The sequence below is a fragment of the Vicugna pacos genome, chromosome 16 (genome assembly GCF_048564905.1).
Source record: "Vicugna pacos chromosome 16, VicPac4, whole genome shotgun sequence".
Classification (NCBI taxonomy): Eukaryota; Metazoa; Chordata; class Mammalia; order Artiodactyla; family Camelidae; genus Vicugna; species Vicugna pacos.
In genome coordinates this window covers 57,849,086-57,863,916 of record NC_133002.1, presented here as the reverse complement: position 1 = coordinate 57,863,916, position 14,831 = coordinate 57,849,086, and the positions used below count along the sequence as shown (strand labels likewise).

Sequence of the window (14,831 nt, the reverse complement as noted above, 5' to 3'; positions counted from 1 at the left end):
GCTCTCTTCAGGCTGTTTATTTGGGAAAGTAAAGGGATAGGAGCCCCATGGGGACAACTGGAATACAGGCTGATGAGGAGGCCTTTCCCTCTTCCTTTCACATCTCCTTAGTCTTATTAGTCCCATAATCTGCACACCTCCATGTCCACCTGGATACCATTCCTCTCGAATATGCCTTTCCTTGGCCACGTAAAAGGTCAACTTTAAGGGAATGCCAAAGGGAGGCCAGGACCTTTCACTGCTTCTGAATCCCAACTTTCCACGGGGGCCCACACCCCTTCCCCTGTGCTGACCAGCATGCCCTGGACTCTGAGCCATAGGCTTCATGTCAGTATCTGGTCCTCTGACTGCCTTGAACATCCCTTACTTGCTTCCTGAAGCTCCTCTGAGCCTGAGCGCACTTCCAGGGACAGGGATTCCCTTCACTAATCCTGATGGCAGAGAAGACGTGCCAGGGCTTCCAGGCAGGGGCCACGGGGTGGTGAAGGAAGACACAGCTCCAAGGGTTTGGGCCTGTGTTCTGATGTGTCGTCACTCTCATGGCCTCAGTCTTAAGGCCTGATGGCCATGTTAAGTCACTGAGCTACAACATTCAAGAGCAGAGACCACATCTTCCTCTTTGAAGTCCTAACATGGTGTCTAGATGAGAGGCCAGTGTGGATAAACAGTTAGGACTCCTGGGCCACAGAGTTCTCCAGGCCAGCATTCACCATGCCCAAAGCCCAGCCTCCACAGCCCTGGAGTAGGCACACATTCCGCAAGCCCCAAAATACTTTTAACCACGAAGTTTTTCATTTCTAGTTCTTAAAATTGCTCCACACACTTCAGTTAAGGGTGTGGTTAATGTCTATGTCCTCAAGCTCAGGCAGTTCTCCTAAGCCCCAGGCCCAGCTGTTCCTTAGGAGAAACAGTTTTTACAAAGCCTTTGGTTTTAGGGACCCGGTTGCTTCTCACACAAGGTTGAAAGCCTGGTGGCAGGGTGGCCCGGGAAGCAGGACCTGCACCTCCAGCTGGTGGAGAGTGGCCACCTGTGAAAATGGCACCACCTTCAATTTCCTTCTCCACGTGTTGCCCACTCAACTTCTGATGCCTTTCATCATAGTGTAAATATCTGTCATGCTGAGAAAACTCACCTTTAAAATGGCTAAAAAAGCACCATCTGGGGAGAAGGTGCTCAGTGAGAACTGTTCCTGCCTCCTTCGCCCCTACCAGGATTTCAGTCTGGTCTCCAGCAGGGAGGGTGCCGTGGCCTGGGCTCTCCCTGGGTCAGGGCTCCTGTGGGGCCTCGGTCCTTGGCAGTGGGATACCCAGAGCAGAGTGAGCCCCCCAGCTGCGGGCTTCAGCCACCTGGCTTGGGGAACAGAAGTCTTCCAGGAAGATCTGGGCCAGGTTTCGGAGCCTTGCGTTGGCTGAGAGGGAGAAGCGCAGCATGCACTGGACCACGGGCACGGCCGTCAGCTCGGGGTGGGAGCCGGAGCCTGGTGAGCTCAGGTACATGATCGTAGTGACAGCGGACAGCACAGTCTCCTCATTGGGGCTGGACAGGCAGTTGATGATGAGGGGGATGCCCCCTGTCTGCAGGATGTGCTCCTTGTTGGCCCTGTCTGAGCACAGGTTGCAGAGGCCTCCTGGGGAAGAGTAAGGGGGGTCTAGATGCCTTGGCCCTGGGCCTCCTCCCATCCCTCTTCTACCCATTCAGTCCCAGGGAAGGGCCCAGGCCTGAGAGAAGGTGGCCCAGGGACAGGGGATCCAAAGTCCACTGGGTTCTCCAGCCCTCCCTTTCAAGGTTCCAGAAAGGCCTGCCTCCCTGCCACTGCCTAGCCTTCTGGAAGTAGGCACTGATCCCTGTCCCTCTTGGCTCAGCCACTTCAATGGCTGATATACTCGTCTTTTTTTAAAGCAAAAAAAGAGGGGAGGGTATAGCTCAGTGGCAAAACGCATGCTTAGCATACATGAAGTCCTCAGTACCTCCATTTAAAATAAAGGAATAAATAAGCCTAATTACTCCCCCCAAAATAAATAAACTGCCACTTTAAAAAATAAACTTAAAAAATAGAAAGCAAAAAAAAAAAAAACCTTAAAAATATAAAACCCACAATATATCACCATTTTAGAACAATTAAGAAAATAATATGGTTTCATTGGTATATACACATGTCAAAACTTATCAAATTATATCCTTTAAATATGTACAGTCATTATATGTCAATTATACCTCTGTAAAGTTGTTAAAAATATTCGAAGCCAAAATATAAGCCATATTAATCCCACCACCCAGACATTTAACATTTGATTTTCAACCCACAATTTTTAAATATGACTACATACAAATATTTAACAAAAATTTGATACTCTCCTTAATGTTTTGTGAGCCAGCTTTTCTCATTTCCTTAACATGAACATCTCTCCATGCCAATAAACCTACAATCATGGCATCATTTAACAGCTATGCAGTCCACTATTTTATGGATACAGCATAATTTATTAAGAGGTTAGAGTGTTTCAGCATCAGTCCCACATCACTGTTACTAGGATTCTAGGGGATGAAAGGCCAGAGGGAGACACCCCCTGACTATGGATCTAAGAACCCACTGCTCAAGCAGTGTGGCGAGATCACACCATTCTCTCATGTGAGGCCTGGAGCACGCAATGCGGGAAGCTGATTTCCTGTGGGTCCAGACTGTGCTTCCCGCCTTAGGTTCCTACTCCAAGCAGAGAAAGGGCTTCACATCTCATTTGCATAACATGGCCGACCAGTCCTGAGTGTCCAATCAGGAGTGAGTCACAGCCCACCCACTTCCCCTGCATCTCTAGCAACAAGCGAGGAGGGAAGGGCTCTTCCCCAGCCTCAAACCCAACTAGGACATCTCTTCCAGCGTGAGGGAACAGGTACAGGGAGGTGGGAGGTAAGGCTGGCAAAGACATTCCTCCTCCTTTTCCAGGCACAGCCACCCTCTCGCTAGCAGTATCTGAGTCAGTTTTGAGTCCTGTTATAGAGAAACATTTATAAAGGTTTTATCCAGTCAGCCTCCAGGGACTTCCCACTGTATTTGGAATAAAATCCAAACTCCCTCTAGGATCTTCACATGGTCCTACCCTCTTGCTGGTAACCAGTACCTGATGGCTCCCCGGCCAGTGAAGTTTCCCTGGAGTACCCCACTAGCTACTCCCTGCCACATCCAGAGCACTTCCCTTATGACCCTGTTTCATTTTCCTCATATGCTTAAAACTTTGAGAAATCATCTTCACAGATTTTTCTTGCTCACTGCCCATGGAGCCCCACTAGAAAGTATGTGTCCTGAGGTCAAAACCTAGGCTGTCTTATTCCCACCGTGTCCTTGGCACCTGGCACAGGGCACTCCACGATATTTTTTGGAAGGATTTTAAAGCAGGGAGCAGGGGGAAAGGGTTGCACTGCAAGGGTTGAGGGGCTGGATGAGATGGCTCCCTGAGACCTCATCCACCTCGAACTTCTGCGGCTGTGGGATCTCACAGACACGGTACCTCTGAGGGGCAGAAGGGGCTGAGTGACGTTCGTTCCCAGAGTCAGGAAGATGAGCAGCAGGAGAGGGCCCAAGACACTGATGGAGAGGTCCCTCCCTCTGGGACACACAGAGGCCTTCCTGCCCATCTCTGCCTCAGCACCCGTTCACCCTAGTGGAGCCCTTAGCATAACCCGCAGTCCTCCTGTGACCGCCTTCTTCACCTGCAGTCTGTCCCTGGGCACTGTCTGGCCCAGCCCTGCTCTCTGCTTCACCTCTGTATCCCAGGTGCCTACTACTGGGGAGTCTTCTCACTGGACATGTGCTGGGAACAGGACTGAACCCCATGAAGCAAGAGTTATCACTCCCACTTACGGGAAAGAAGCTGAGGCTGTTGAGTAACTTGCCTAAAGTCCCAGAAGATGAGGAGCCCTTTGCCACTCCCATGGGAAAAGGTGTCCCTTTAGAAGCCACCAGAACAGCTAATCCTACCATGGGCAGATGCCAGGTTCATCCAGGAGCAGGGACACGTAGAAACGCTCTGGCAGGCCTCTGGCTTCTCAGACACATTTACACCCTCTCTGCTGAGCTGGTGAACCAGCCTTGTACTGGCACTGCAGATGCAACGCAGGGGTCGGGGATGGGACTTATCTCTGCTGTCAAGCTTTGTGATACGATGAAGCCTGAGTCACTCTCTGGCTGCTGAGTCATCATCACACCCAGGGGTGCCTGCGTGGGGCACTGCTGCCCAGGTCAGGGACAATCAGATGGCATCTGCTGGAGGATGGGGGTAGAGGCAGCCTCGGGACAGCCAGCCCCACCTGCTCCCCATGCACAGGCCTAGGAGGCCTCCAAGGGTGGATCAGGTGCCTGTCAGAGCTCACCAGCTGCCCGGGCCCCAAAAGCAGCAGAGAACTCTTGAAACCCCTCTGCCTGGCGGGCAGCGACCCTCAGAGATGAAAAGAGGAGTGACAGCCCGTAAAGAGAAGGGCTTCAGGGTAAACAGGCTGAGCAGGAGCAACCATGATGGAGCTGAGGACCCATGAGAAGCTGAAGCCATGGCTGCTTTGTGCTTTCCCCTGAGTTCACCTCTGTGAACCTGCCCTGAAGAACAAGATGGGTTGTAGAAAGAGCAACACACAACCTGGAAGCTTCCTAAACAAGGCCCAACGAGAGCAAACTGGTTAAATAAACTATGGTACATCTGTGTGATGAAAAAAGTATACAGTTCCAAAAATCCCATTTTCAAAGAATACTTAATGTGGGAAAATGCTTGCAATAGAAGGTTAAGGAGAAAAAAAGGACATTAAATTGTATAATAAAATTGCAATAAAAAAAAATAGGTCCAAGGCGGGAGGGTATAGTTCAAGTAGTAGAGTGCATGCCTGGCATGCACAAGGTCCTGGGTTCAATCGCCAGTACCTCCTCTAGAAATAAATAAACCTAATTACCTCCTGCCCCTAGGGGAAAAAAAAAAAGAAAAAGGAAAAAACTTACATGAAAACAAATATATGTATATATATGCATGACTGGGACATTGTATTGATGTCCCAGAAATTGATACATTGTAACTGACTATACTTCAGTTTTTTAAAGAAAAGGTCCAGTAAGATGTCACTTATTCTGAGAGCCCTCCATGAGCACCCTAATCAGCCCCTCTCCCAATGATGCCCTCCCCTTAGCACCTTCATTTCTTTTCTTCATACCTCAGGGTTCTTTGTCAACACATTGGCTGTTGTCCCACTAAACTACAAACTCCTTAAGAATGGGTATTTTGCCTTGCCATATCCTGTGGCCTCAGCCCCACATGCTTAATAAATGTTACATGAATAGTTACATTAAAAAGAGACAGGCTGGAAACACACCAAAATGGTAATAATAGTTGTCATCTCTGTGTAGTAGGATTATGGGTAATTTTTAATTTTCTTTATTCTTTATTTTCCTCCATGAACATGTTATTTTTGTTATGTTAGTTTTCCTCCATGAACATGTTCATTTTTATAACCAGGAAAGAGAAGATGTTCTTTTTTTAAAGCTGACATTCACTTAGAAAGAACAACTCACCAAATGACACCATTAAAAGAAGTAAAAATGGAAAAAAAAAGGAAGTAAAAAGGCAAAAGAAGAAAATATTCACAGAATATGTATCTGACAGAGGACTCATATCCAGAATAAAGAACTCCTGCATATCAATAAAAGATAAACGACAAAAGACTTGGATAAACTCTGCACAAAAAGGCCATTATGTGAAAATGTGCTCAGCATTCCTTATCAGAGAAATGAAAATTACCACCACAGTAAGAGGCCACTACACACCCATCATAATGGCTAAAACCGAAAAGACTGACAATACTAAGTGCGGGTGGGGAGGTGGAGCCATTGGAAGGCTCATGCTGGTGGTGAGGAGTGTGACGCATAATTACTTTGGAAAACTATTTGGCAGCTTCTAAGAAAGTTAAACCTACATCTACCCTATGAGTCAGTCAGCAACTCTACTCCTACCGGAATCTGAGAAAAATGAGTACATACATATATAAGGAATCTCCCTGAGAGACTACACATGTGTACAAGAACTTGTATAAAAACTATCATAACAGCTTTATTCATAAGGCTCCAACAAGAAACAGAAATCTCCATCAACAGATGAACAGAGGAGCAAATTCTGGCATAGTCATACAAAGACATGAACTAATGATACTGTAACAACTTGGATCTTAAAAACATTACGTTGAGTGAAAGAAACCAGACAAGAGAGTACATTCTGTACTTTATATGAAGTTCAAGAACAGGCAAAACGAATCCATGGGGCAAGAGGTTAGAGCAGGGGCTACCTCTGGGTGGAAGATGCTAACTGCCAGGTGGTATGAGAGACCTTTTTGGGGAGATGGAAACATTCTGTATCTTGATTTAAGTGCTGGTTACATAGATGTACACATACCTTAATGAATTTAAAGAATCATCAAAATGACGCTTAAGATATGTGCATTTCACTGTGGGTTGTTGATTATGCTGCAATTTAAAAACTGACAACCAAGCAAAAAGGAGAACAAGTTCTGACTGGCTGATGAACATGTTTTGGACAAAAAAAGACAAGACAGAGAGAAACAGGAAAAAAAAGGCAAAGTCAGGGCCCTTCTAGACGCAGGGAGCTGCAGAAACCCCCAGGGAGACGCAAAAGAGAAAACCCCAAGTGCGGCCTGGCAAGAGAAAGCAGGTGGTGGCTCAGAGAGGTCAGGGAGGGGAGGTCAGGTCACAAAGCAAGTAGGGCGTTGGGGCTGGAAGGGACAGGAGGGCCTAAGGATTGTCCTGGGGATTAAATGAACTCACGCTGACAAGTGCTTAGCCAGCACCTGGTGCCTCTGAGGGTGGAGAGAGTGGCTTGAGACATGACTACATCTGAGGACCCGCCTGCCTCAGGGTCCTGGGCTGGCCACAGTCCATCCTGGGGCAAAATCTTCATTTGGGACTATTTGTTCTGAAGTTTTACTTCAGTATGTTGAAAATGGTTTTCTCTGAAATTTTGAGTATGAGGGACAGAACAGTCTATAGAGACAGTTACTGTTACGTGTAAGAAGCTGAGGGACAAATACCCACGTATGTATCGCTTACATTTGCTAGTTTCCTATTGGAGGGGCAGGGTGGAAGGGACAGGAATAGGAGACTTCTCTGAAAATACACTGTAATATGGTTCTGACTTAGATCGATGTGTTCTGTATAATTAAAAAACAAATTAAATCAAAAGAAAAAAAATCATGGCTTTTCCTACTTCTGACTTGTACTCAAGTCTGAAAATTTATCCTACAGGTAGACGCCCACAGAGAGAAGTGACGCACAAGTAAGGGTATTCACTGCAACACTGGTTGTGAGAGCAAAATGGAAACAATGTAAGTAGCCAGCCAAAGGGGTCCCTTCCCGCCAGGGATGTTGTGCAGCATTTACAAAGAACGAGGGGGCTCTTTATGGGCTGATACTGCAAGTGTGCCAAGATATGATGCTAAGTTAAAAAAAAAAAAGGCAGAATATACATATAGAATATAACATGTCTAGAACATACAAAAAGGTATACATAGTATACATATAAATATATACATATTTGTTTATAAATCCTAAAAATATCTCTGGGAGGATACACAAGAAACTAGCGATGGTTGCCTCCAGAAAAAGCTAAGGAGGGAGTTACTGTTCACTATACACCCTTTTGACTTCTGTACCACTTGAATCAATTACGTATTCACTTAAATTAATAAAACACACACGTACACCCTGCTGGTGCCTAGAACTAAAGCACAAGGGGAACTGGTCTCTGCAAGTCAGGCAGGGATGGCGGGGGCTGCCTGGAGCCAGCCTTCTGAGCCAGTGTGGAAGGGAGCAGTGGGTGAGAACATCCAACTTACCTCTTTCCTGCAAGGGGAATCCTGCAGCACTTGGATGGCTGAAGAATTTCTTTTTAAGCAGACAGATGTGTGACCCCAGGACCTTAGGTGATCAGTGAGAGAAGGTGGTACAGGAGAACCCCAGAATAAGGAGGACCAAGCCAGGGCTCCGTGGTGGGCAGATTTAGCTAGAATCCCAGGAATGCCCCTGAGGACCTAGGTGAGCACAGCAAGCAACTCCATTTCTCCATGCCTAGATTTCCTCATCAGTAAAATGGGCAGAGAGAATTAAATTATGTAAGACCCTGCCTCGCACACAGTAGATGTGGACCAAGCATGCATCTGTTTATACCCCTGGAGGCTGGCACAGGGCACACCTGCAACTCACACACAGAGGAAGGGCTGGCACACCCAGGCAGAGTTTAATAGTGAGAAAGGAGCTGCCCTTGAAACCAGCACTGAGGTCAAGGACTGATACACTGTCAGCGATCCAGAAGCCTCTGCATATTCTTCCTTGATTCAATTCTCTCCCCCTCTCAAAGGTGAACACTTTCCTGACTTGTAATAATTTAATAAAATAATTTTAAATTAATAAGCGGGACCTTTTAAATTTTTACTAAAAGATAATTCCACTACACACATATCCCTAAATACCGTAATTCAGTTCTGCCTGTTTTCGGCCTTTAGAGAAATGGACACACTGTACATATTATTACGTGTCTCGCATCATTCACTTAACATTATGTTTGAAGATGATTGTACAGAGCTGCTGTAGATTGCTCATTCAACTTGCTAAGTAGTATGAATGTCCAGAATGGTGATATTCATTCCACTGTTGCCTGTTTCCGGTTTGGGACTGTTACAGATAATGCTGCTAGTGACATTTTTGCACAGATGTCTGCATGTGCCCTGACCATATGGGTCACCGGGCACACCTATCTTCAATTTGATTAAATACTGTTTTCTAAAGTGAGGCGGCTCAGGAGTCATCGTCCAGCCTTTTTCTGTGCACCACTACCATCTGGTGGCAGCCACAAGTATTGCAGAAAATAGAACAGAGGAAAGTGATTTAATCTGAATTCTAGGAGGCCACCTATTTGAACCTATTGTTTTAGTAGCAAAACTGCCAAGGATTTGGTGATATCCTAGTATTCGACCAGTTTTCATGGAAGCAGAGAATTATCTCCTGGTCCCTTTACACCTCCATACAGCATCTAGAATGGCACAAGCGTGCCCACCTGACAATCAACCAATGGTGCTTCGGGCCAACAATCCCAAATTCATGCCATAGGCCGCCAGAGTTTTTATTTGGAGCATGAGCTCTGAATTCTTTCATTCATTCCAGTATTTACTGAGATCCTGGCTTTATAGCTGGTTCCTGATAATTCACCCACTCCCCATCGCCCATCCCAAACAAGGGCAGCTCTGGCCTGCCCCATGCCCATCTCCCAGTGGTACTTCCTCCTAATACTGCCCGGACACCCACTGTGAGGCTAAGGTTCAACTTTCGTATCTTCTCCTATCATTCAATGATTCTTCTCCAGAAGGAAAGTATCTCTGGAGCAGAAAGGTAATAAGACATCATCCCCTCCCACCTCACTTCTCCGAGACAGGTAACTGTTTATCCTCCAAAGGGTCTGATGGGGAGGGTATAGCTCAAGTGGGGAGCGTCCTGGGTTCAATCCCCAGCACCTCCTCTAAAAATAAATAAATAGACATAATTACCTCCCCCCCACAAAAAAAGTAAATAAAATTTTTTTTAAAACGGTCTGGATACCAGTCCTTGGATGGAGGCCTATGGGACCCTTGCAGCTGCAGATGCTTTATTTCATTTAATTCTCTCAACAATTCTGTGAGGCAGGTACAGCTGCTGCCTGTAGTTAAGTCAGGAAATAAGGACTGGAATCCAGGCCTGCCTGACCCCAAAGCCCAGCTCTTACCAAATTCACTATGTCCCCTGCCAACAAACCAACACTGGTTTTGGTTCTGTCAAACCATGGCCATGGGCAATCGAACCGAGCAGTTATTCCAGAACCAGCCCTACTTAGGGCTGCAGCACCAAGTCATGGCCAGTCCTCTACACCTTCCCCTGCCCCTTCCATCCTCTTCCCCAGACCAAAAGGCCTGAGCATTTAGGACATAACAGAGATAAGCAAGGCACTCTGACCTCATGGAGATCACAATCTGACAGGCCACCAGAGATAAAAGACTCGGAGCTCCAAAGTGCAGACAGAATAAGCCCTGACGGTGTTTCTCATTGAGGACCACAGACATAAACAGAAACAGTAACAAAACACGTCTAAGCACTGCTGGGACTTTCCTTTTAAGTTATGCACAATAAATACAGGAGAAATTTAATCTGCAGAGGATCCCACTGAGGGAGTCAATGCTAAGAAAGTTGTTGCTCTTGCGATTGGGGACCTTGCTCTGGGGGAAAGGAGGAGAAAAAAGAGGAAAAGGCAGGAAATGTTAAACTGGTGATAACGATACTAACAATTCTAGACAAACTACCTTCACAGAGACAGAGACATGCACACACGCCTTTGCTCCCCACGACAGTCCTGCCAGGCAGGCAAGGAAGCGTGGCTTGGAGGGACAGGACTCATCCACAAGAACTGGCTATGAAGGGAAGTGGGGACCACAGACTTGGGGGCTTGGTCACCCAGGGGGTCACCCAGTCTGGAAGGCTGCCCAGGAGAGCAGGAACCCAGGCCCAGCCCTAGTCTCTCTCAAAGCTCCCAGCTCAGTGGCCTAGGATCTCAGAATGCTTCTGCCTTGGGAATGTTGCTTCCTGATCCTAGAAAACCTTGTCTCGGGTGACTGCTCTTTTTAGCAGTTTAGCTCCAGAGTCAGAAGTTTGAGTTGGAGGAGTTCTATTGCTCCCAGGTGGAGGTCTAGCCCCAGGTTTCTGCAGCGGCCACTATCACCATTCAGATGGCAGAAGCTGTGGAGCAGAGTTCCAAAAAGAGAGGAGATGGAGGACTGACAATGGAGAAAATCCTCAAGTGACCAATTTTTCACAATATTTATTCAGCATAATAATCTTCCAGAGGGGCAGACCTGCCCCCAGCCCAGCCTTGGAGGGTCTCACTCGGGCCCTCTCCACAGGTAAGAGTCCAGGGAGACATCGGAAGCCAATCCCCCTGCCCCCATACCCAGAGCCTGGGCCCTAAACCTGCTCCCACAGCTGCTTAGGCCTCTTCCCTGCATCCTGACGCCCAGGGGTGAACTCCGAGGGTGAACATTGTTGGTGCATACACTCCTACATACACTCCTAAGTCCAATGAGTGGCCACAGGGCAGGTGTTTGTGAAGCTATGAACAGAGCTGTGATGTCCACACGTGTGACGCCTGTTGTGGTAAGAGTTCCAGATACCACAAATTAGAGGCAGACCTGGAAGGTCTTTCCAAAATTTAAATCACACTTACCTATGATGTGTTCAGGAAAAAAGAAAAATTTGTTATTTGATTCTATCAAGGCTTTCAATCTAATTTCTAGGTTATAGCAGGAAATAAAGGGGATATAGGAACAAACTAAATGACACCATAAAGAGGCAACTAGACAATTTGGAAGGTGGGACATTCTGCAGAATAGGTGCGGATCCTTCAACAATTAGTGTTATGAAAAAAGAGTCTGTTAATAATTTAAAAAGATATGATATAATTTATGTTGTGACTTCCTTCCAAAAAGCACAACACGGAAAGGCGGAGGGCTGGTTAAAGAGTAGCTTCACAGTGGAGAAACCTGACACTACTTCATCCAGGTGACCAAGGTTAATATCAAGAGTGATAAATTGGGGGGAGGGTATAGCTCAGTGGCAGAGCTGCATGCTTAGCACGCACAAGGTCCTGGGTTCAATCTCCAGTACCTCCATTAAATAAAGAAATAAACCTAATTACCCACCCCCTGGCCAAAGCCATAATTAAAAAAAAAACAGTGATAAGTCATGTTGACAGCAGAGACTCTTGATATGATGTAAATGAAAATGGCACTTTACCTCTGTGGTCATCCCCCTAAAATCCATATCCCAGTCTAATCATGAGAGAAACATCAGACAAGCCCCGAGGGAAAATCTACAAAATACCTGACCAGTACTCCTCAAAACTGCCAAGGTCATCCCCCTCCCCTCTAAAAGAGGGGAAAATTTAAGAAACTGGTACGGCCCAGAGGAGCCTAAGGAGACATGACAACTAAACATAAGGTGGGATCCTGGAGCAGTAAAAGGATGTTAAAACTAAGGAAATAAGAATAAAGTATGGACTGGAGTTAATAATAATAATGTATTGATATTGGTTTAATCATTTATTGGGCGGTTATCAGATTGACTGATTATTTTAATGGGGTACTGGGGATTGAACCCAGGACCCCGTGAATGCTAGGTGGTCTACCACTGAGCTGTACCTTCTCCCCCCATATTGGTTTATCAGTTGTAACACATGTACCATACTAATGTAAGATGTTAATAACAGGGAAACTGGACGTGGCATATATGGAAACTCTCTATACTATCTTTGTAATTTTTCTAAAACTATTCTAAAATACAAAGTTTGTTCGAAAGAAAGAAAGATAGATCTAAGGAACATAACAACCAGATTAAGTGCATGGATCCTGGGTTGGATCCTGGTGTACACAAAACAACAACAAAAAAGTCCTTTTGAGAACCATTAGAGAAATTTGCATAATTGGATATTTGGTGATTATTATTTAAGGTTTCATTCCCTGTGTAGATAAGATTATTTTCACTATGTAGAGAAATGCTATTTTTAAAAGATGCATGCTGAAGAAAAGAATATTTGCCCTCAGAACAGATTCCAAACTCCTTCTCAACGCCAAGATCTGAGCTCCTGTTAAACTCTGGTGCCATCTCTCCAGCATCTATAGCAATACCTTACTCACACAGTACATGCCCAATAAAAATCTGTCCAGTGAAAAATTCAATAGGTCTTGGACCACAACAACAAAAGGAGCCAAAATCCATTCCAAGTCACTTCTACTTCTCTGGATGTTAAAACATTAAGATAAAGATGTTTAAAAAGAGCACTCAAAACATTTTCCTCTCCAAGCGGCTTCAATCCATTCCCTCATTTATGATCTCATCTCTAAGCGGGAGGAAAGGCAGACATGCAGAGGGAGCCCTGGGCGGGAGTTCCAGACCCGAATTAAGCGAGCTGTGAACCGTGGAAGGGGCTCAGACAATCGCTACTGAGGGGCTGCCTAGGAGATTCCTTTTCCACCAACTCATTTCTTACTCATTTATCTCATTACAGCCCATGAGGCATCTAGGAGACCGGCCCGATCCTTACCAATAGCAAACTCCACCAGGGTTTCATTCTCCTCCGACAGGGAATCGAGGAATAAATCCAGGACCTGCAGCTGCCGCAGATACTGGTAGTTACTGGGGTCATAGGCAAAGTTGGCGAGGTTGGCCAGTACTTGCTCCTTGGCGTCTGCAGTGGAAAAGCGGCACTGGAGCCAGGTCCGGGGCGGTGGTCGCAGACGCCGCCCCGCCCACTGCCCCAACCCTGCCGCTCTCACCTTGGCTCTCCGTCTCCTGGAATTCCGTGACCAGCGCCTGCAGATATCCCAGCCGGCCGACGTGCGGGTCTACCTTCGGCTTCTGGGCCATGGTTGGGCAGCGGAGGGCCCCGGGGGGGCGGGCAGGAGAGTGTGGGAGGCGAGGCTGGAAAGCCGGGCGCGAACCTCACCTAGCCCTCCGCAGGTCCAGGGAGGGGCGAACAGGAGCGGTAAACAAGTTCCTTTCCGGGCTTCAGGTTCTGCAGTAAACTGCAGCTGAAACTGGGATGTGGGAAATGGGGTGGGGACTCAGGACCTCGTAAGAGTAGGGGTGAAAAACCCAAACTGGGGAGCGGGAGACCAGGACGCTGCTGCTACGTGCTGTAACGGGAAGGAGCGGCACCAGCCTGGTTTGAGTTTCGCCTGGGTCCGGACTTCCGGGGGAAGCCGCGCTTAGCCCCGCCCCGGAGGGCGGAAGGGGCGGGGCCGTCGTTGAGCTCTGCGTGCACGCGCTGCGCGCTTTTAGGCTCTTGGCTCAGGCTGGCGATCGTCTGCACCTGGACGTGGTGATGGATTGCTGCGGGTGCGTCGAAGAGCGCTTCTAGGGCCCTTAGAAGCTCAAAACTGACGGGGGACGCCCATGTAGGGGACTGTAGAGACTAAAGCACCTCCAGACACCCCTGCATTGAAGGGGCGCAACCCAGGCTCCTCGACCGAGGGACGCTCCCTGGAACGCGTGTGTCGGCTCCCTCTATTCCGCATGTGGATCCTTTGACGCTACCTTCTCGTCGACTTTTCCCAAAAGCCGGACGAATCTGGTACCCTCTGCTCCGCTACCCCGAGCAGTCTGCCACCTCTGGCCAGAAATCTCGGGAACTGGGTAATGTCCTAAGGTGTTTTGTCAGCCAGGTGGACAAGGAGCACAAAGGGCAGCACTGTCGGGTCCTAGAAGGAGCCCAGGTGTACCGCTTTGGCGGCTTTCTGGGTTGTGGAGCTCCACCCTATGCTGGTCAGGATCTGCTCTATACTCTCTCTAGAGGAATCTCAGGATCAGCTAAGTGTGGGTGCTGGCATCAGAACACCCCATCCTTCCTCATTTGTCCCCTCCTAAGGCTTCAGGGACCCTCATTCTTGAGGAGGAATTCCTAGAACCTGGTTTTGTGCTGAGGGCAGTGACCAGGTCTTATTCCTCCGATTCGTCCCTGGCACACAGTAGATGCTCAGTATTTGTTGAATGAATTCTGCCCAAGGATTATTGCCACTCTTGCCTGGAGGGCAGAGAAGGTCAAAGTCCCCTATGCTGAATGTTTACTGAAATCTTTTTTCCTTGAAAGAAACCAGTTTTGGGCAAGTGGGCCTAAAACAGGATGCACAGTGGAAACCCTTGTGGCTACTAGCAACAAAAGCATTCATCTATCCACTAGCCCGAACTCTCTCCTTTTTCACTCAATTAAGATGGAGA

The 14,831-nt window shown here is 47.4% G+C and overlaps 1 protein-coding gene across 3 annotated transcripts; it reads right to left on the bottom strand.

The window, feature by feature from the left end:
* Positions 1-2: 2 nt before the first annotated feature.
* Positions 3-13,801, bottom strand: ARMC7 (armadillo repeat containing 7). 3 transcript variants are annotated; one of them, XM_006199373.4, is made up of 3 exons: positions 13,391-13,801; positions 13,159-13,302; positions 3-1,628 (listed from the first exon to the last, which is right to left on the bottom strand). In XM_006199373.4, the coding sequence occupies exons 1-3, from the start codon at positions 13,479-13,481 to the stop codon at positions 1,267-1,269; spliced, it is 597 nt and encodes a 198-aa protein (XP_006199435.1). In that variant the 5' UTR covers positions 13,482-13,801; the 3' UTR covers positions 3-1,266. The 3 variants fall into 3 exon arrangements, with proteins under 3 accessions (XP_006199435.1, XP_015090770.1, XP_072795653.1); XM_015235284.3 differs by having other exon boundaries at positions 1,351-1,628; positions 13,223-13,302; XM_072939552.1 differs by lacking the exon at positions 3-1,628 and adding an exon at positions 10,857-11,205.
* Positions 13,802-14,831: the final 1,030 nt, after the last annotated feature.

Bases quoted from the DNA above. Each gene is read 5' to 3' on its own strand.
- ARMC7 (XM_006199373.4), bottom strand. From the start codon at position 13,481: ATGGCCCAGAAGCCGAAGGTAGACCCGCACGTCGGCCGGCTGGGATAT. The intron at 13,303-13,390 runs GTGAGAGCGGCA...TTTCCACTGCAG, and splicing joins CCAGGAGACGGAGAGCCAAG to ACGCCAAGGAGCAAGTACTG. The intron at 1,629-13,158 runs GTAAGGATCGGG...ACTCTTCCCCAG, and splicing joins CCTGGTGGAGTTTGCTATTG to GAGGCCTCTGCAACCTGTGC.